The sequence below is a fragment of the Nestor notabilis genome, unplaced genomic scaffold (assembly GCF_000696875.1).
Source record: "Nestor notabilis isolate BGI_N333 unplaced genomic scaffold, ASM69687v1 scaffold1141, whole genome shotgun sequence".
NCBI classification, from domain to species: domain Eukaryota; kingdom Metazoa; phylum Chordata; class Aves; order Psittaciformes; family Psittacidae; genus Nestor; species Nestor notabilis.
The window spans coordinates 65,046-84,737 of NW_009914916.1; the positions used below are offsets into that span (position 1 = coordinate 65,046).

The 19,692-nt window shown below is 46.9% G+C and overlaps 2 protein-coding genes across 2 annotated transcripts in view; one reads left to right on the top strand and one right to left on the bottom strand.

Moving 5' to 3' along the window:
- LOC104412990 (ninjurin-2-like) overlaps positions 1–10,543 on the top strand; it is a 47,379-nt gene extending 36,836 nt beyond the window's left edge. The window contains 2 exon segments of the mRNA XM_010023870.1: positions 8,863–9,094; positions 10,380–10,543. Coding sequence (XP_010022172.1) covers positions 8,863–9,094; positions 10,380–10,543 — 396 coding nt within the window.
- A 7,342-nt stretch (positions 10,544–17,885) lies between these two features.
- B4GALNT3 (beta-1,4-N-acetyl-galactosaminyl transferase 3) overlaps positions 17,886–19,692 on the bottom strand; it is a 25,747-nt gene continuing 23,940 nt past the window's right edge. The window contains exons 19-20 of the mRNA XM_010023871.1: positions 18,886–19,012; positions 17,886–18,078 (exon numbers count right to left, since the gene is read on the bottom strand). Coding sequence (XP_010022173.1) covers positions 17,970–18,078; positions 18,886–19,012 — 236 coding nt within the window. The 3' untranslated portion in view covers positions 17,886–17,969. The remainder of the gene's footprint in view (positions 18,079–18,885; positions 19,013–19,692) is intronic.

Below are 19,692 nucleotides of genomic sequence, written 5' to 3' on the forward strand. Positions count from 1 at the left end.
CAGGGTCTGTTTGGAGAGGCTGGTGAGCACTGCAATAGGAGACAGACACTGACCCGCAGGACAAAGACATTGTGAGTGTTAGTACACATGAAACTGGGAAAAATGCTTTATGGATGAAAGACCTTATAAATAATAGAGGAACCAAACCCCCTGAGTTTCACTGTTTATGGATGTGATTTCATCAGCTCTGTCTCTATTGAAACCCTCTGTCATGTCCTCCCCTTTTCCCACCCAGACTCCCACAGCTTCCTTTCTGCGGAGAGCTCTGAGCACTCAGAGGGTGACCAGGGGCACATATGTCAAAATCTGCAGATGAACCCAAACTCCAGGACCTTAGGGTGATGTTTACCTGGGAACTAGTGCAAGATGTGAAGACCCTTGGAAGTAAGAAAATCACCTACCTAATTTCAACAGCTTCAGTGGCTCACCTGCATGATGAATTCAGACGATGTGTGTTGTATACATAACACCAACACATACTCCACCTCTACAGTAGACCTTGGCCATCTCTCTCCCTACACATCATCTATGTGAGCATTTTCATTAGTTTACAGATAGGGAAACTAAGATACAGGGAGAGTGAGTAGGATGCCCTATGCCACACAACAAGTAACAAATTAACCTTTGGATTCCTCACATGAAACCCAGCATTGGACCAGGGCTGGAATGGTTCTGTATACAGTACAGAGCTGCAGGTCACTGGATGACCAGAGCACAAGGAACTGTTGCTAAGACTCTCTTATTTTTTTTACCCTACACATCTGCTACAAACCACAGCCAGTGGGGAGTTGGACCTTTGGTCTGATCCAGTGCAGCTGTTTCTATGTTCCCTCAGTTTAAGGAATCAACCTGACCCCTCAGCACTGGATGCAAACACTTGGAAGAAGTTCAAATTTAGGACCTTGCTTTAGAAATGTTTTGTATTAAAATGATTTATATGAACACATTTGCTCTTTGGATCTGGCAGCAGCCTGTGATCAGGCCCAGGTTTTCTTAATATTTTGGGCCATAAGCCATCCAGCTTGGGGATTTATTCATCTTAACATGTTTAGCTTTGTTAGCAAAATGCAGTAGTTACTGTTGTGCCTCCTGGCTGCTCTTCCATTTTTTATAAACTCATTTTCTCTGCTAACCTACTTTTATTTTTTTTTCCTGTAAAGCTTTAGTCTTCCCTTGCCTTTTTTTTTTTTTTTTCATTTTTGTTTTTGTTTTTTTTTTTTTTTTTCCTTTCCCCTCCCTCCCCAAAACACCGGGATAAAACTGCTCTGGATGCTAAACACTAGTGACTTGAATAGGCTCCAGCTTCTATATCCTAGCTTTGGAAATAATTGTTCCCACTAATCCTTTTGAGTGCACTCCCAATTCCATACATTCAAAGAGCTCTCCCCACACACACACATACACACCCAATTGCTTCTGCTCAACAATCAGAGACCAGGCATCAGCACATTGTAATTGCCAGTGCCAAGCAGTTCTTGAGCCCCCAAGCCCACTAACTGCTTCTGAGCCATGGATGGAGGCTCCTCCACCAGTGCCACTGCCCCTCCCACCTTGTCCTCATCCACAGCTACCTGGAAAAGAAAAATGACCTCCTGTTCCAGCTCAGCCCTGCAGTCTGCCAGTCAATTCCTGGATCCCTTCAATTCAGTATCATAAATACACTTAACGAGGGAGTTTAATATAGATTTGGCAAGGCAATTATTTGAGTGATACATAATTTATGTTGCCCCGTAGCATAGGAAGCTGTGAGTGGCATCTGAGAGTGAACGGATTCAAGAAACTTGCCATACAGCAGTGCAGAGTGCCAGATGGGGAAAACACTGGGAGAGAAAAAGGAGAACAGCACAGGGAAGGGGGTGCATGAAGGAGAAGGGCTCGGTAGCAGGAAAAAGTGTGAAAGACAGACAAGGTGAAAGGCACAGGGTGAGAAAAGAAGGGAGAGAGGAGGAGCTGAACAGAAAACACAAGCTGGGGCAGAAAGGGTCTGCAGGATGAATAAGAGATGAGAAGAAGAGCGGAAAGGGAGAAAAGGAGAGCAGGGCATGCACGCTTGATGCGACAAGCAGGTCTCTGCAGGCTGCCAGTGCCGCAGCCAGCTGGGAAGCAGAACTGACTGCCGTGTCAGCCGGAGGGCAAGGGCGAGGAGAGGCACCCCAGCTCTCATGGGGCTCTGCTACCTCGTGACTCCTCTGCTCTGCCCCCCCTGCCAGCCACAGCCAGGGGACTGCCCGGCTTCCCTACCCACTTCCCACCGTTCAGCTCTGTGTGGTGCTAGGTTTTGCTGTTAGCCTCCTGCTCTTGCGTGACCTCATTTAAAGAGGTTGCAGTGGAATACGAGGCCAGGCCTTCAGCTGGGTAAATCGGAGAGGCTCTGCTGGCAGTCTCCCCCAGACATAATTTTATCCCTTGAGCGACAGTAGTCTCCTGCTTCAGCACCCCTTTTCTCCATGATGAAGGCCCTAAGTGCTGCATCATGGTGACATCTCAGCCCAAGAGAGTCACCAGGTTTGCTCATAGGTGTGAGATGAGACACAGGAGGTGGTTAAAACAAATGGAAGGTAGGAGTTTGGTGAGATTAGAGAACATGAACAGCCCTTCACAAGCACACAAGATCTGTGCCTGCCATTTCCCCAGCCTCCCACTTCTGAAAAGGCACTGGCTCTCAGCTCCTGGAACTTCTTGGTTTGAGAGCTCTCATCCAAACAGTGTTAGTGAGCCCTCTGCTACACTGAGCAGTGAGCCGTCACAGAAGTGTAGGAGAAAGATCTCCACCATGACCAGTCCCATGCATGGGGAGAGCCTGAGATACCAGGAAAACATCCATAATTTATTTTCTGGGGTTTATCCAACATGACTTGAAGGCAACACAACCACTTGGCTCTGAACGGGACCCCTAGCAAGCAGAACAGATGGCTATATTAAAAGGAAAAAATCCTGAGCACAAATGGACTAGCTGACAGCCTCCACAGGGGCTGAAGAGGGGGACTGGCCCTGAAGACTCAGTTTTCCTTCTGCTTGCAGCATCCATGACGAGGTTTACTATTACTTTTGTTCATGGAATGCAGCCAAGATGCTTGCTGAACTGCCAAATTGGAGAAGAACAGCCCCTGCCTCCCAGAGTTCACAACATAGTTGGTATTGACCAAAGCATTCCCTGTGTGTCCCTTCTCTTGCATGCATGTGGCTATGCACAAACCTGCTTCCTTGCCTGGAAGCTAACACATATGGCTCTGCGAGGGAAGCCTGACCTGCTCAGTGGGCAGGCAATTGCTGCTGTTCCCAGCGCTGCCACTGATGCTGTCTGTGCCCAGGCATGACAAAAATATTAAAATGGGCTCCCTTCATCCCAAATGAACTAGTCAGGAGCTGCAGGGAGGGAGCTTTACTGGAAAAAGTAGAGTAGCTAATCACTGTGCACTTAGAAGTATCGATTGAGAAGGCCTTCAATCTCTGCTTTCTGCTTGTAGAAAGGGAAGTGTGCTCCTCTCCTACCTTGCAAGATGATGACTCTCTGTGTGCTTTAACCTTCATCAACTGATGTATACAAAGTATTTCTAAAGCTGCCAACTGGCAGATACTGTGGAAAAATACCCTGGATTTTCCCTGGTGCCTGATGCTGCCTGTGTGCTCTCGCCTGTATGCGGCTGCCTGTTTATCAGCTGGGATCCCCGTGGCGGGCGTCTCCGCACCTACCCCTCCGAGTGCACGGCCTGCATTCATGTCTCTGTTTTCTTTGGCTGCCCCCGGCATTTCCCTTGGAACCGGTGGCCAGTGATACAGTTTCGCCTCAGACATCCCCCTCTGTCAGAGCACTCCCATGAAGAGGATTATCATTCTCATACTTGTGAGCCTCATGCTGCCTTACTGTCTCTTTCAGGCTGTTCTCCCCTGGCGACAGGGTCACAAAACCCACAAAGCACACAGATTTGCAATTAGATCTGCTCTGAAAAATACAACAGGAGAAACTGTATGTTTTACAGAAATTGCCCAAGCAGCTTTAGAAAAAGCTAAGAAAGCTCTGCACCCCCCTTTGCCCAAAATCTGCAAGCTTGGGAAAGAAATATTTAGATGAACCTCCTCCCAAAGTTTGCAGAAGAAAGTAGGTATTTCTTGCAAAAGCAAATGCAGAAGGAAAAGATTTTCCTTTGAAACCTAATTTCAGTGGAAATTTTTCAAGGAGCTTTAGTGAGCTGTGGAGCTCAGCATGCCCTCTGGTGCCAAAGCCAGGTTTCACAGGCCCAGGGACCTACCAGCTCCCTACAGCAAAGCCAGAGATAAGCTTAAAAAGGAAAAACATAAAAACAATCCCACTCTTGTGGTGATATTCAGCCTTTTTTTTTTTTCCAGAAAAATTCCTACAAAAGATTAAAAATAATGTGAGGGTTAAATATTTGTGTGCTTTGTGTAAGAATAAAGCCTCTGAGTTACAAGAAGTGGATGGGTGTCTCGTTCGGTCCCTGTAATGATCTGTATCGCTGTGCCACTTTTACACAAAAGGAAGCAGAAACGGGATTTGCCTGTGGTCAGACTGAAGCCAGCAGAGTCTTTGCAGGGAAAAAAAGTCAAAACATCCTGAAATGGGACACGCCAGCCAAGCTCCAGCACCAGTTCAGCCAGTGCTGTTGTGTGACTGGACTGTACTTTTTCAGCTCCTAATTTCCCTCCCCTTAAAAAGCGGGCAATAATGATACATCCCGATCTTGGGAATACTGGTAGGTGGTGTTTTCCAGCAGACATGCTGGCTCTGCAACAACACTTGCAAAATAAACTTGGTGTCTGACTGCCAGTTCCAGATTTCCTCTCTTTGATGTAATATGGAGAAGGCAGCGATCCCCACTTTCAGAAGGCGAAGACTTTCAAAGTGACTAGAAAGACACCAGCACTAGGCTGATGACATAAATCACTTTGATGAGCCTTCAGGTATCTCCTGTGACTTGACTTAGGGCTCTCTTTGCCAAAATGGAATAATTTTATCTCCCCAGTGATCCCACAGCTGTCTGGGCAATCCTGCTGCAGGGAAACCTGAGCTGCTTCTGAATCAGCGCCTGAGCCTCAGCAGTTTACAGGACTGAACTTTAAGACTAAGCAAAAGCAGTAGTCTCACTTTGAAAAGCTGCATATGGATTGTGGCAGATCAAAAAGAGGGGTCACAGCCATGCATTCATACCCCACAGATCCAGTGATTAGCTGGTGACAGCTATGGCACCAAGGAATCCCATGCAAAACCATCCTCCTGCATTAATCCAAATGTCAGGTCTCTGAAAACTCCTGGTTTGTGTAAGCCTGTCGTTGTTTGAGACTACAGGCTTGCATTCGTAGCTGCTGCGCTAGACAGAATACTCTGGAAGGGCCAAATCCATAGAGAAGCTGGATTTCTGCAAAGGCCACCTACATCACACATCCAGTTTGTTTATTTAGCTGCCTAAATGAAAGCTTGGTGTCTAGCTTTCATAATCCAGTAACCTTTTGGCCACCTTTGTGGATCTACTAAGCCTAGGCTGACAGAACTCTGAAACAGGAATCAGTTTTTCATTGCCAAGTGCAATCGTTTCCCAGATCCTGTGACTCTGCAGTGAAGAGTGGTGGCCATCCCTGCCTGTGACACAATGTCCCAAACAGGGGAACGTGCCACTGCGCTCATCCACATTAGAAAAGCCCGTGTGAAAGCTGTTTATTTTCACTGCCCAATCATCTGGGACACAGAGCTCAGTACATTGCAACTCTGCCTCATTCCACGCTCCAGGTAAATAAGCGTGGGAGTAGCTCAAAAGAAGGACGTGTCTTCATTCAACAAGAGCTCCTGATGTGCTTTGTTTGTCTCCACATAAGCAACTGGGAACAGATGTCTCAGCCTTTTTGTACCAGTCACTCATTCGACAAAAGCTCTGTCTAATTTGTACAGCATCCTTGTTCTCACACCCTTAACTCATCATTACGCAGACACAAAATATCAATGCCCAGCCTTGTGATGCTGCAGGGAGGAGGTCTGAGTCTTCAGCAATAAGGAAGAAAACACATGAAAGGGGTCAAATCTCAAACCTTGCACCACTTGGTATGGGTACTACTCTACTGCAACAGGATCATGTACTTTTAAGCCAGCTGAGAGAGGGCAATACTTAACGATAGGGTTTTAAGGTGTTTTCCCAGGATCGGACATTTTGCTGGCCTCCTTTCCCTGAAATGCAAGATACCTCTATTTTGCCCCAGACACCAGACAGCAACGTTTAAGAAGTCTTTAACCCCTACACACTGCCTTAGAGTCTTTACTGGCTCTACACTTGTACTTTTATCTCCTTCCAGTACCTTTTAACTTCTACCTTCCATAGCAAGGAATACAGGCTTTGTGAAGGAGTTGCTTAACCACAGTAACTTTACTCTTAGAAACCACAAGAATTACAAGCTTTAAGCTCCCAGAAAAAAACCCTAAAAACCCCCAAAAGCACTTTCCTACCCCAAGCCAGCTGCTTCTCCAGGATCACAGTTCACTAATAGCTCAAACCAGACACATTCTTTCCTGCTTACTTTTTCCTATGCATCTTTCTCACATGAGGGTCATCACTGACAGAGGCCACAAATCCCTTCTGAAACTCAGCCCCAATTTCAGTATCAGACACACAACAACATGTAGCACTCTCCCAGGATCACTAGCCTTGCTCATCCTCCCACGCTGGCACAGACGAAGTCACTTTGCCCGGGGATGCACAGAGACAGCAGCATGAAGCACTAGGCACAACCCTTCTCTAGCATCATGCCCAGAACATAGAGAAAAACTTACATTTTGTACTTTATTTGGTATGAAAGGACCAAAATAGGACTTACCAGCTGATGCGTGCACAGTCCTACTTCCAGTATGTACCTGGAAAAATCTCTTCCACCACTCCAAGCAAAAGAGAGCACCTCAGGCCCATAGCTGACCTTTATTTCCAGATTTAAAGGGTTATCCATCAGGCAGCACTGAGGGCAAAGCTGCCAGTCGTGACTAAGCTGATTACCCAGAACTGCAGACTGTGTGCTATGTGGAAGTATTGTTTTTCTTTCTTCTTAAGAAAGAATATCATAGCTTGCTGCATATATATCCAGATCTGTTGCAATTGTTGCATTTGCTGGTGGTTAGTTACCAGCTAATGGCATTCTGACAAATTGAAAACTATTGTTCCCTTTTCTATCTTTTTTCTGTTTAATCATTTGGGTCAAAACAGCTAACGGGAACTCCCTTAACGAGAAAGATGGGGAAAAGATGGATGGCTAAAAGCAGCCAAATAACCTACAGCTTGCATTTGGTTAAGGGCAGGTGATCTGCCTCTTGTAAAGACCTTTTTCTTTCTACTGACAAAAAATGTTCCTGAATGATTAAAGTTAGGTGTGATGGGTCCCACCGCTTACCTCAGTGCATTTCAGTGCCTGGTGTTTTGAAGAAATAGTGCCCCTGGTTGCAGAAACAAAAATGTTGATTGTCCCATCTCTTCTAGCATCTTGTCTAAGACAGTAGCCATCAGAAAGTGCTCAAAGGAAACATGAAGCCCAGCCAGTGACAGTCATAGAGTCATAAAATCACAGAATAATTTAGATCATTGAGTCCAACTATTAAGCCAGCACTGACAAGACCACCACTAAACCATGTCGCTAAGTGCCACAGTATCTGCATGTCTTAAATACCTCCAGGGATGGCGACTCAACCAATTCAACCTGGGCAGGTTGTTCCAAAGCTTGACAACCCTTTCAGTGGAGAAATTGTTCCTAATATCCAGCCTAAACCTCCCCTGGTGCAACTTGAGGCCATTACCTCGTGTTCTATCTACTTGGGAGAAGAGACTGACACCCACCTTGCCACAACCTCCTTTCAGACAGAGAGTGATAAGGTTCCCACTGAGCCTTCTCTTCTCCTAGCTAAACACCCCCAGTTCCCTCAGCTGCTCCTCATCACACTTCTGCTCCAGACCCTTCACCAGCTCTGTTGCCCTTCTCTGGCCCCGCTCCAGCACCTCAATGTCTCTCTTGCAGTGAGGGGCCCAGAACTGAACACAGGATTCGAGGTGCAGCCTCACCAGTGTGTAGAGTACAGGGGGGTGATCACTGCCCTGGCCCTGCTGCCACGCTACTGCTGGAACAGGCCAGGATGCTGCTGGCCTTCTTGGCTGCCTGGGCACATGCTGGCACATATTCAGCCGGCTGTCGACCAATACCCCCAGGTCCTTTTCCACCACGCAGTTTTCCAGCCACTCTTCCCGAAGCCCATAGTGTTCCGTGGGGTTTTTGCGACCCAAGTACAGGACCCGGCACTTTGCCTTGTTGAACCTCATATAATTGGCCTTGGCCCATCAATCCAGACTGTCCAAATTCCTCTGTGGAGCTTTTCGATCCTCCAGCAGATCAGTGCTCCCACCCAACTTGGTGTCATCTGCAAACTTAATGAAGGTGCACTCAATCCCCTCATCCACATCACTGATAAAGACATGAAGCCGAACTGGCCTTTGAACACCCGACCAAAGAAAAGATGTCTCTCTAATTCCCTGTAAGTTTGAGGCTTGTCTGTGCCCTGAAGGAAGAGAATTTAATATTCCTTGCAAAATCCCTGGCTCTGGGTAGTCTACATTATTATAAGTCTGTACAAATTTGTTTTCCACCAAAAATACCCAGTATTTTTCTAACCTTGCTGAGCTCTTGACCACCGCAAGTACTTATGACTCTTAATATCACAAGGAGACTGTGTGGGGAAACTGGGCACTCTCAACACGCTTAAACTGCAACTTTGACTCTTTTCCAGGGTTTCTAGATAAACCCCATGGGGAGGCAGCAGCCTGTTTGACACAGATGGCTCTGTCACCTTAGCAATCGTTCATGTGGTTTCTCCTGTCTCCCCAGGGCGTGAATCCCCGGCTCCGGATTAATGGGCCAATGAACATCAACCACTACGCGACGAAGAAGAGTGTGGCAGAGAGCATGCTGGACGTGGCACTGTTCATGGCGAATGTCACACAGCTCAAAGCAGTGCTGGAGCAGGGGCCATCCTTCCAGTACTATGCCACCCTTATTGTGCTCATCAGCATCTCCCTCTTCTTCCAGGTGGTGATCGGGATTCTCCTCATCATCACTGGTAAGGCGGCCACCAAGGCACGTGCAGGGTGCTGCAGGGGCAGGGCACCCCATTGGCTGGCATGGGGGTGGAAGGCAGAAGCCTGTCTGCCCAAATCGTCCCCCCTGGCTCCAGCCAGGAGAGTTGAAGACAGCTTGATGCGGGCAGTGGGGAGGTCTGTGTTACTGCTTTTCAAAGCGGTGAGTGGGTTGGGTTTTTCTCTTGCATAACAGTGCTGAGCATTACTTTTCCCTCACTTCCCCACTGCTAAATCCCTCTTGCAAGGAGAGGGCTGGGTTTTGCGCCTCTTGCTGACCATCCTGTAACATGCTCCTTCAAGCAGCTCCTGCAGATACTGCATTTTAGCTGTATCTTTTACCTGACTCAAGCTGGGGCTAAAAGGAACAATTTAGAAAGAGGTATTCCCTATATCAACCTCACATTTAACCAGTCCCACGGTTTTCCTAGTGCCATACAGACAGCACATTAACACTAGCATTTCAGACAGGCTTGTCCCATGCTCCATCTGATACTGGGGTTGCTATACTTCAGCCTTCAACACATGCCCAGTATTAAAAGTCTGAAAAATGCTGCTTTTTCCTGTATAACCTGTGTGGTTTTTAATGTGGGACGTGGGATCAGAATCTACGTGAAATCCTGTGATGTGTTCCTTCCCCTGCCCCACATGGCACAGCCTTTCCTGGTGGCAGCCGTGGTGGCTGGAGCCAGCTGTGAGGACAAGGGGGACAGGGGGCCACAAGGCTGCCATTCATGTGGCTTATTGGCCAGACAGCCCCAGTAGTCAGAGTGTTCCCATGTCTGATTAACACCCATCAGCTAAGAGCTGATTCCATTCATGCACTCAGATACCTCTTGGGTATCAGCACATATGTTCTTGGTGTAAAGGAAGAACTGTCCTCTCAACCTGAATACAACATTGCTGACCTCGTCTCTAAGGCCACCTTGCCTTGACTTGCCGTGTTTCATGGCCATGCAGCGAGAGGGGTCATATGGCACATGTCTGGCTAGCATGCAGCAGCAGTTTGGCTCTTTAGGGTTGGCCCATTGGAGGGGCATGGCAAAACAATAACATTTAAAACCAGATGTTTTTCCTCTGCTCTGACCTCCTGTGTCATCCCAGGGCAAGCTGTGGCCCCTGTAAAGTTCCTGGGACTATTCCTCGAGCTCTGTGGCTGCAGTGCCGAGGGGCACCACGGACATTCACTGGTCAGGGAAGGCTTGCAGGGGCTGGAGGACTTGGAGTCAAGCTACAAATCTCCCTTTCTTTTTGCATTGTGTTGCACAGCGCGTTTGAACCTGAACGATGTTGCAAAACAACCTCGCCTGAATATACTCAACAATGCTGCCACAGCTCTCATCTTCATCACAGTCATCCTCAACATCTTCATCACAGCTTTTGGGGTGCAGAAGACTGGTCTCTACCCTAACAGGAATTTTAGACCTTATTAAGTCACTGGGCAATGGAGTCAGGTAAGAAAGGGGTGAGTTCCCATCACTGCTAGCCCCTAGAAGGGCTCAGAAAACATCATTTCAAGGTGGAGAAGGAGAAGGCAAAGCTGCACAAATTAATAAAGCCTTTCCAGAGGCATGTTGTTGTCCCACAAGCCTCTGGGGCCATTGAACAAATTCCCTCAGAGAAGGAGGATTTCTCCTTACTTGTCTTTAAAAGAAGAACACTGAACACCCCAACTGTTGAGATTTAACAGCAACAAGTGGTTTTCAGAAGGCTGTAGACCTCATGATAGTTACAGATAGCAGTTGTGGATGGGAGCTAAATTTGGGGAAGAAAACAAGGTGCGTTCTAGGAGGTATCCAAAGGTGGCAGCATTTTCTGAGCAGAAGAAAAGGAACGTGCTGGTGAGGTGGGGGAAAAGCTCTTCACAACAGCCAGTGTGGTTTGGTGGGGGCTGTTTTAGGAATCTAACTCTCATTTTCAAGAGTCTTTTGAATAAGAGTCCAACTAAATGCCTGGTCCCATGTCAGGTCAATGAGGGAATGACATGTTTTTAGGTCAAAAGTGCTTTAGGTCAAGAAGCAAAGTTCACATCCCTTGCTTGCATGACCTGCAACATGTAAACATAGTTTAAATGCAATATACTGAGGCAACAGCTGGCAAGAAAGCTCTGTAGACAACATATGATGAGGGAGGATGCTTAAAGCCAAAAGCCTCTATAAAAACACTGCTGGCTTGGGATCCAGAAGGGTTTGAGCACTGAGGAGTAGCACCTCACACCCATAGGGGTGGCGAAGTGACCCAGTACCTCATGGCTGTGCCTCTCTGCCCATGTAGTGCAAAGGAGCCTGCTGCACCCTTATACTGGTGTTTCTTGTCTTCCCTGCAGGATCTGAGCAGCAAGCTGGCGGCGAAAGCTCTTCTCTGTGTTTTCACTGACCTCAGCAGGAGCCCACCGATGAATCCAGAGAACCGGGTTAAACTTTCCAAACTGTGTGTGTGTGATGGTGCACCAGCCCCTTACCATAATGCTTTTGCAGTTCTGAAGAGGTGAAAGCATCACCTTTCAAAACCAGAGCAAACTTTGCTAGAGAAAGCTGCAGGAACAGCAGCAGGTACACAATTTCAAAGCACAGTTCTGTAAATCTCATCTCTTATTTTAGTTGCCTGCTTCATATATTCAATATTGGCTCATTTCGTAGAGAGGACTGAACAATTTACTTTGTAGGCTAAATAAACAAGAGAAGTCCAGCTTGTTTTGTCTCAAGCATAAGTTGCTATACTTAAAGCAATGCTATCCAATAGTTTACCTCCCAAATGTCAGAATTAATTTCTCAAACTATAAATAAAAAAAAGCAGTTTTATGGGAGGATAGAAAAGTGTGTGTGTGTCTTTGGAGCTAAAATCAGTTCACATATTTTCCAAGTTGTTTGAAATTAAATATGAAACAGTTAAGAAAACAATCAGATATTTCCAGCATTGGAAAACTAACGATGACAGAAAACAGATATTCTGGTATGATGTCATTGCCAGGGACCTATCAAGAATGATGTAAGAATAGCCTGACAATACTCAGTAGAAAATGAAGAAACATTATACGTAATGCTTATACACAAGGCTTATTGCCACAGTGAGAAATGGCAGGTGCATAGTGTGTTACTTTATTATAAAAATCAGCATTATAATTTAAGGTCTTATCAGTAACATAAATGGTTTTAAATATATCATTTTTATATTGACAATGCTGGGAATTCTCTTGTACTAGAACAATTTGTTTCCTTAAAAAAAGGTCTTTGAATTAATGATTTTACAAATCTTTTTTGAAAGGGTAAAAATTTTTATTCTAAATTTTGTAACTCTGTAATCATGCTAAAAACTTGATATTCTGATAGCCTGGTGTAAGCCTATTCAAATAATGACATACTTTTCTGATTATTAAATTTAATTTTTTTTCATCGTAAGACAGAATGAGCATTCAATGTGGATTTTCATTTTCCATACCCTTTGCACCATTGAGAAAGAAATGCCATGAAAATGTCCACAAAAACAAGATACAGGCAGATTTAATGTGTAGTCTGTATTTGACTTTCCAGGACTAAATTTCTGCTTAAGTCAGAGTTGGTGGGGTTTTTTTCTGGAGTGGGTGTGAATGATTTTGCTCACAAGGGCTCTTGGGCAGGGCTATGGGCCAGGACCAGCTAATGCCTTTAAACGGCAGTGGATTTTTGCAGCTGAAGGAAAGTTGCATGGAAAGAGTAGGATGGAAAATGCCTGTTATGCATTTACCAGAGTCTAAATCAGCAGAGCTCAGCACAGTCTGGGATCTGTTTGATGAAGCAGGTAAAGACTCATCCTCCACTTTGTCTGCGGGATGGCAGGTCTGGAGCACCACTGAGTTTGCTCCTTATCTTGGTCCTTGGTCTCTCCTGAGATCAACAGCAAACAGGGGTGAATGTTTCTGGGAGGCCTCTGTTATCCTGCTCTCCTCTAGAAAAAGGCTTCACTGCAGAGGTAGCAAAACTAGTTCTAACCAATGCAAAACCACCAGCTAAGGGCTTCAGCCAATACTGGCCAGCTGGGTTCATGAAAAGGTAAAAAAATTATGCTTCTTATGTGCAGATCCTAAATTCTATGACTCGTTGCTTCACAGAGCAGGAGGCAAAGCAATTACCATTGATGACTGAATGTAAAGAAAGGAAAACCCCAAGACAGAAAAGGTTCAGCTGGGAAAGAAGCAGTGAGGGGAATTTCATTACCAGATTTTAACTTCAACATCATCATCTCAGAGAGCTGCCAGGTCAGATATGGCAGCACGAGGCCTGCCCAAGGAGAGAGGGCTTCCCGTCACCCAGCCCAGGAGAGCAGAAGACTGTCAGCACACTGGAACACACTTCCCCATCACCTTTAATAGTCTTTTATCATTATAATGTAATCAGACTCATTAGCAAACTTGGCTGCCTTTTTCCCTCTTCATGGCCGACTCCCGTTCCTGCCAAGCTCTTTATACTCAAAGGAGACACAGCTGAAATGAAAAGGGGCCAAATTTGAATCTAAATAATAATAATAATTCAGTTGCAGTGAAAGAGCTGACCTTTGATTTGTGTAGGCTGTGCCAAGTACTGAGCTCAGGTCTAGGCTCTCACCTGCACTCTTTTCCAGGAACTGTCCCCTGCTTGTGAGAGGGACCACTTTGTTCTCTGTGTTCTCTCTGCGATGATGACATTGCACTTGTGCTTTGCTGGGATGTGTGTTTGTCCAATGTTTCTACCTTGTTTCACATGATAAACCCAGGAAGACAGGAGGAAAACTGTTTTGTTGCCACGCCACTTTCTACAGCCCTAGAGGGAACCGAAACAGGTCCTGCTCCTGGCTAACCTTGCTCGCTACACCCCACCTCTTGCTGCAGAGCTCTTGCTGGCTTGGGCAGAGAGCGAGTGACCTGTCTCTCTGGTATTGCCTACGCCTTTAGTTGTATGCAGCCAGGAGAGCAACACCTGGTTCCTAATCCTGACTGCATGGTGATGTGGGTGTGAGTAACACAGACAGAACAGAGCTCTTGTAGGAAGACAATGTATTTATGAAACATGAGGAAGAATCAGTATATCCCCCAGCTCTAACAGAGAGGTGGCCCAGGAGTCGTCTTGAAGGCACAGAGCCACTTTAAGGCAGATAATTCAAAGGTACAATTCAGATTTTGAACACAAGGCATTGGTATCTAAAAACAACCAACTTGAGACATTTTAGATGTTCATACCAGGCAAATGTTACAGACAACGACAAAAAAGTCACACTGTATTTTCCGCACAATACATTTCTCTCAGAATAAAAGCCAACGCTTTTTTCCCTTTGCTGACCTGAAAAACAAAGCCTTGGCCCCACAATTTATAGTCCTGAAGACAGCATTTGTGTCAGCATTTGTGGGCAGATCCCCCTTGCCATACCAGGGTCCCCAGCCTGGCCACATCCTGCCCCAGGGAAGGTCTCTGCTGCAGCATGGCCCATCATCTTAAAAGGATCCTGGTGACAGAAATGAGATCACTGCTGGAGGAGTCAGCTTCCAGCCATGGTGAAGCCAGGTTCCCTCTTGCTTTCCATGAGCTGTGCCAGACCCAGAAATGAGCCCTCCTCGCAGCAGCAGTGCATGCCATGCAACACTAGTGATAGAGCAAACCACCTTCTGATCAGGGACTGTGGTGGCCTGGCCACTGCCCTGCATGGCCACATCCTTTCAGTGCATGGCTGTGGGACCACCCGCTCCTGCCGTGCTCCCTGCTCTCCCCCTCTTCATTACTCTATTTGGGGTGAAAAGCTGCAGGTGGTTTTAGAAGAGGGGCAGCAGCTTCAGAGCAAAGCCTGGTACTGCTGCTGCAAGTTTTGCTGCTGGCCAGCAAGCTGGGGAGCATGTAGCCCCTTCTCTCCCTACAACCCACAGCGGTCTCTTAGCACATGGGCTGGAAGACAGCTTTTGTCCCTATGGGTTCTCTCTAAGCTCCTCCATGGAAGCTGCCAACTACTGCCAAGTAGTACTAATCACATTTACTACTGCAATGCTTAAATACCACTAAGAATCCCCACTGTGCTTGAAATGGAAGAATATTTGTGATAGCAACTTTGACAGTGGTGATACTGGCCATCAGAAAACTGGACTGAAACCCACTAACTGCCTACATCTCCACCAAGGAGTCCTCATGAGGTAAACAGTTCTGCTTGCCACTGACCTGGTTTACAAGCGATGAAGGAGGGAGCACAGTCACAGCTAAAGCATGGGGGTTAAATCCCCAAATTGTGCTGGGAGTGCTGGAGTGAGGGCTGCCACCTACTTTCCAGCCTACTCTTTCCTGATTGTCTTCTCTGGTGAGAAAGAGGGGTTACTCCTATCATTTAAGCCAAGTGAGTTGCCTTCTGGATGCACTTAATTATTGCCAGTGTCTGCAGATGAACACCAGCTGCTAATTTCAGGTGCTGCAGACCACATCTAAGCTGGATGTGAAAGCACACTGTATGCACATGGCATAAGAGCTGCACCTGTATCCATCAGGTCTCCATCTCCAAAATGGGCATCATGCTGTTCTCTCCTTGATGGGGACAAACAGCTGGGTCCTGCTAGTGCTTTGCCACGTCCCAGAGCTTGCCCTCCCTGCCAGCCTCTCTGCATTCCACAGGGATTGCGTGACAGAGCCAGCCTGGACAGGCTGTGGAGGCACAGTCCTGGAGCCTGGAGAGCAGCTCACCTGCACACTCGTGGGGTTGTGCCTGCCTCTGAGTGAAGCACAGGCTCTGACACGCACCAAGAGCATGACTGACACTGCACATTCCAGGTACAAACAGAGCTTATGGCAACATTGCATCACAGGGCTTTGGCCTCCTAAACTCTCATAATACGTGTTCAAAAAAATAGCAGTGTTGATTGTTGTCAGCCTCTTCCCTCTCACCCCAACTGTAGTGTTTCATTCCTTGGTCTCTGCATGGGTAAAGCACTTTCCCTCCATTAAAAAGACTGCCCTGGCTTGAGCAGAAGGCTAATACTGCCTCTTCTGAGATACTCAGTGTCTGCAGTCTGGCAAAGGCTCCATGGACTCAGAGACACAGCTCACACCATAGTTGTACACTGCACAGCCAATCTTTCTGAAATCTGGTTGACTTTTCCTGACTCCATCAGTCACAAAACCTGGACTGAGGCAAGCAGATGATTTGACAAGATCTCTATCTCACGTGCCAGAACTTGCATGTTCAGTTTTCTACTGCAATAGTGGAACTTGATGGACTTGTCAAGCACCACAGAATATATAATAAATGAAACTATAAATGAATGCCTATTCTGAATTGGCATCCATTCTACCAGCGTAAAAAGCAAACAACTCTAGTACCATCTCTAGTCTAGTACCAGCTCTAGTCAGCATCACTGGTATCCTGCATACCTCCATTACTCACTTTTCAACAACTCCTTGCAGACATAGGTGCCATGAGCAACATCCTATGCCACACTCTCCCGTGAAGCTTACAACCAGTAGCAGCCTTTTCCCCATGGTATGGGGACACTGAAGCTCTAGCGTAGAGCACTGAGTCTTCTGGGTTTCTGTAGTCTTGTAAAATGGTTACGGGGTAAAAAATCTTGCCTTGTATTAACAGGAATTTTAGGGGATAAGAATTCCCTGGAGTATCAGGCTGGCTGCGGTCAAGGGTTTTTTTCACAGTCCTTGGATAAATGCCAGCATAGGTCAACCCTCTTCTCTCCTCGCTGCTCTTTACACCCAGTGCACATGGTAAGACCTAGGCCACCTCCTCCATACCGGACCAGAGTTCCCAGGGCTGTTCCAGAGATGAAGCACCAACAGCTGTGCTGGTTCTTCAATCACAAAACCTGCTCTTTACATAAAAGTCAAACTATGACAAGACATAACTGTGAGTCCATAACTTATTAAATTAACCTTTAGATGCTGCATAAATGTACAGGATTTAAGGAGCAGAATACTCTGTCTCCTCTTCTTCTGACAAATTCACAATATTTCAACTAATAAAATATTGCCACTTCTTCCCTGCTAGGGTTTCCCTGATATCATTAGAACAAACACAGAGGTCTGTCAGATAAGGCTGCAAAGTTCCTCCTGAGATACCCTCCTAGCTTCTCTGTATAACCCCTCCACTATCCTCAGGCAGTGGATCAATAATTCAGGTGGACTTGTAAAATGAATCCCTGCCACCTTGCCCAGCTGCAGGCAAACATGGGTTTCAATAAGGGAAGTGTACTTGCATCTCCATCCATGGCCCGTAATTTGCTGAATATGAGCACAGTTTTTCATAATGACTAAAGTGAAAAGCCCAGAGAAACGTCTAAGCACCAGGAGCCTAAAGTGCCTATGAGCTCCTCCACATCCATATTTCCTTGGGTCAGCATACGGGCATGTGGACACAATACAGTTCAGAGAACTTCCTTTGGTCCCCTATCCAAAAGCATGGATACCGGAGACATGGGGAAGGAGGGGAAATGGGAGGGTTGTTGTGTTTTCTTTTTTCCATTCAAGTATTGAAAGATAAGCTGCGTTACTCTAAATAAACCATTCTGGGCTTAGCTGGGATTTGTGTCTGTTTGGTTTGCACTACGCAAGACTCAACGGGAAATATGGCACCTCTCCCACTGTACCATCCGCCAGACCGCATGGCAGGAAATACAAGTCCTTCACTTGTCAACATCTCCCCCACACAACTTCCCCCTGCAAGACACAGATCCCACATCTTGGATACAACGGCTCACAAGAGAAGCTCCCGTTCCCCTAGCCTGACCATCCCTTCCTCGGCTGTGCCGTCCCGTCAGAGGGCTCTGGAGGCAGAGGAAGAGGTTGTGTGCTCGGCTGTGTGCCTCGATAAAGTGCACATCGAGACGAGACGGCGGACGGTGCTGCCGAGCAGCTCTGGGGTTGAAGGCTACAGTGTCTTCAGCTGGCGTCGGTTCCACATGCCCCGCTTTGAGTGAAACCAGTGGAAGAAGTTTCTCAGGGAGAGACGCTCCACTTCCAGCCCGGCCTGCAAGATCCTGGCAGAAAGCAGAGGGGTACACTTAGGGAAAACTGGATCACAAGGATATGCTGGGGGCTCAGCCCCAAGAAATCTCTTTTAAGTGGTGCTGTTGTCAAGAGACTGCAATCAAACTGAGGAGTCTGGAATAGCTCAGGGATATCCATAAGCAGGCATCTAACGACACTTGCTGAGTGCTTATGCACCCTTGAGAACAGAACTGGTCAGGAGTGGCCTGCACACATCAGGCTAGGAGGAAACATAGCTGTCAACATGGGATTGCTCAAAATGCTAGTGTTTCCTGCAGACATCTGACAGAAAAGGCAGGACAGGGCCCAAAACCTAGAATGACAAACCCAGAGGCCTAGGATTGTACAGCAGGGATCCCTCATCATGAACTTCTCAGAAATCGTGACTCTCACGATCTTTAAATGTCTCTCTGCCGGTTGCTCTTCTGAGCAATTGCTATACGTAGTATGGAAGTTGGAGGGACCCAAACTGGACCCACTGTGCACTGCACTGCTTGAAGAGGACAAAGTCTACGCAATACCAGTGCCTGATCTGCCCACGGCCAGCAGTGTGGCTGGAAAGCACCAGGAAACAGCTCCTCTCATCTTTTATCAGTGGCTGTAGTAGTGTATTTTGGGTCCACCTGCCTAAAAGGTTTGAGGTCAGGACATGCTCAAAAACTGTCCCTCACTGACCAAGCTTATGGAGGCATTAGTCACCTCAGCCTCCTCAGATCCCCAATCCCCTGGCTGTTGGTCCTTCAGGATCTAATGGGTCTCCCCTGCTCAGTGCATGAATGATGACAATGGATTCCTACCTGTCCAGGAGTTCCCAGTCCTCTCCTCCCCAGCGGTCCCGAAACTCTTTCGTGTTCATGCCTCCAATCTTGTCCAGGTCAGACTTGTAGATGCCCAGGAGACCAAACCCATTCACCTCCCAGTAGCCTGAGGACAGCACAAAAAGGCACAATATGTTGGCATTTTGAACCATTGATGACTCCAGCTTAATGTTAATACCACAGTGTCAACTCAGCACCAAGGCAGAGGCAACCATATTAAAGCTCTGGGATGTGTTATGGCTGCCCTATGGACTTGTTAGCAGAGTCTCTCACATCTTCTGTGTGGCAGCAGAGTACCTAATGTACCTGGATCACTCCAGCTTCAAAGGGTTGTCCCTGTGCCTGGGTGGCTCAGGATGGCCGCCTCTGTCTAACATCAGGATGATTCTAACATAAGATGATCTGTGCCACCCGCTTTACTCCCCTGACTTGGATTGGTTTCCCTCACCCTGAGGCTACCAGCTCTCCTCAGGACAGGCTGTGCTCCCTAAGAAAAGAGAGAAATGGACAGAAAGAAGCAAAGGAGGAATTTTTGAAGGTTCTCAAATCCACAGAGAGCCCTAGGAGACAACCAGAAGACATGTAATATAAAGCTCTCTGCTGGCTCTCATATCTCAAATTGCAGGTTCCTGACACTGCTAAACCCCATCCTATCTATCTCTAATGTACCCTGACCTAGTGCCCCTGGAAGTATCTTAAGCTCTAGACCTTGACAGTGTCAGAGGAACAACTGTAGAGGTGGCAGGCACCCTCCTTCTCTCCCCATTCCCCAAGGTCTGAGGGAAA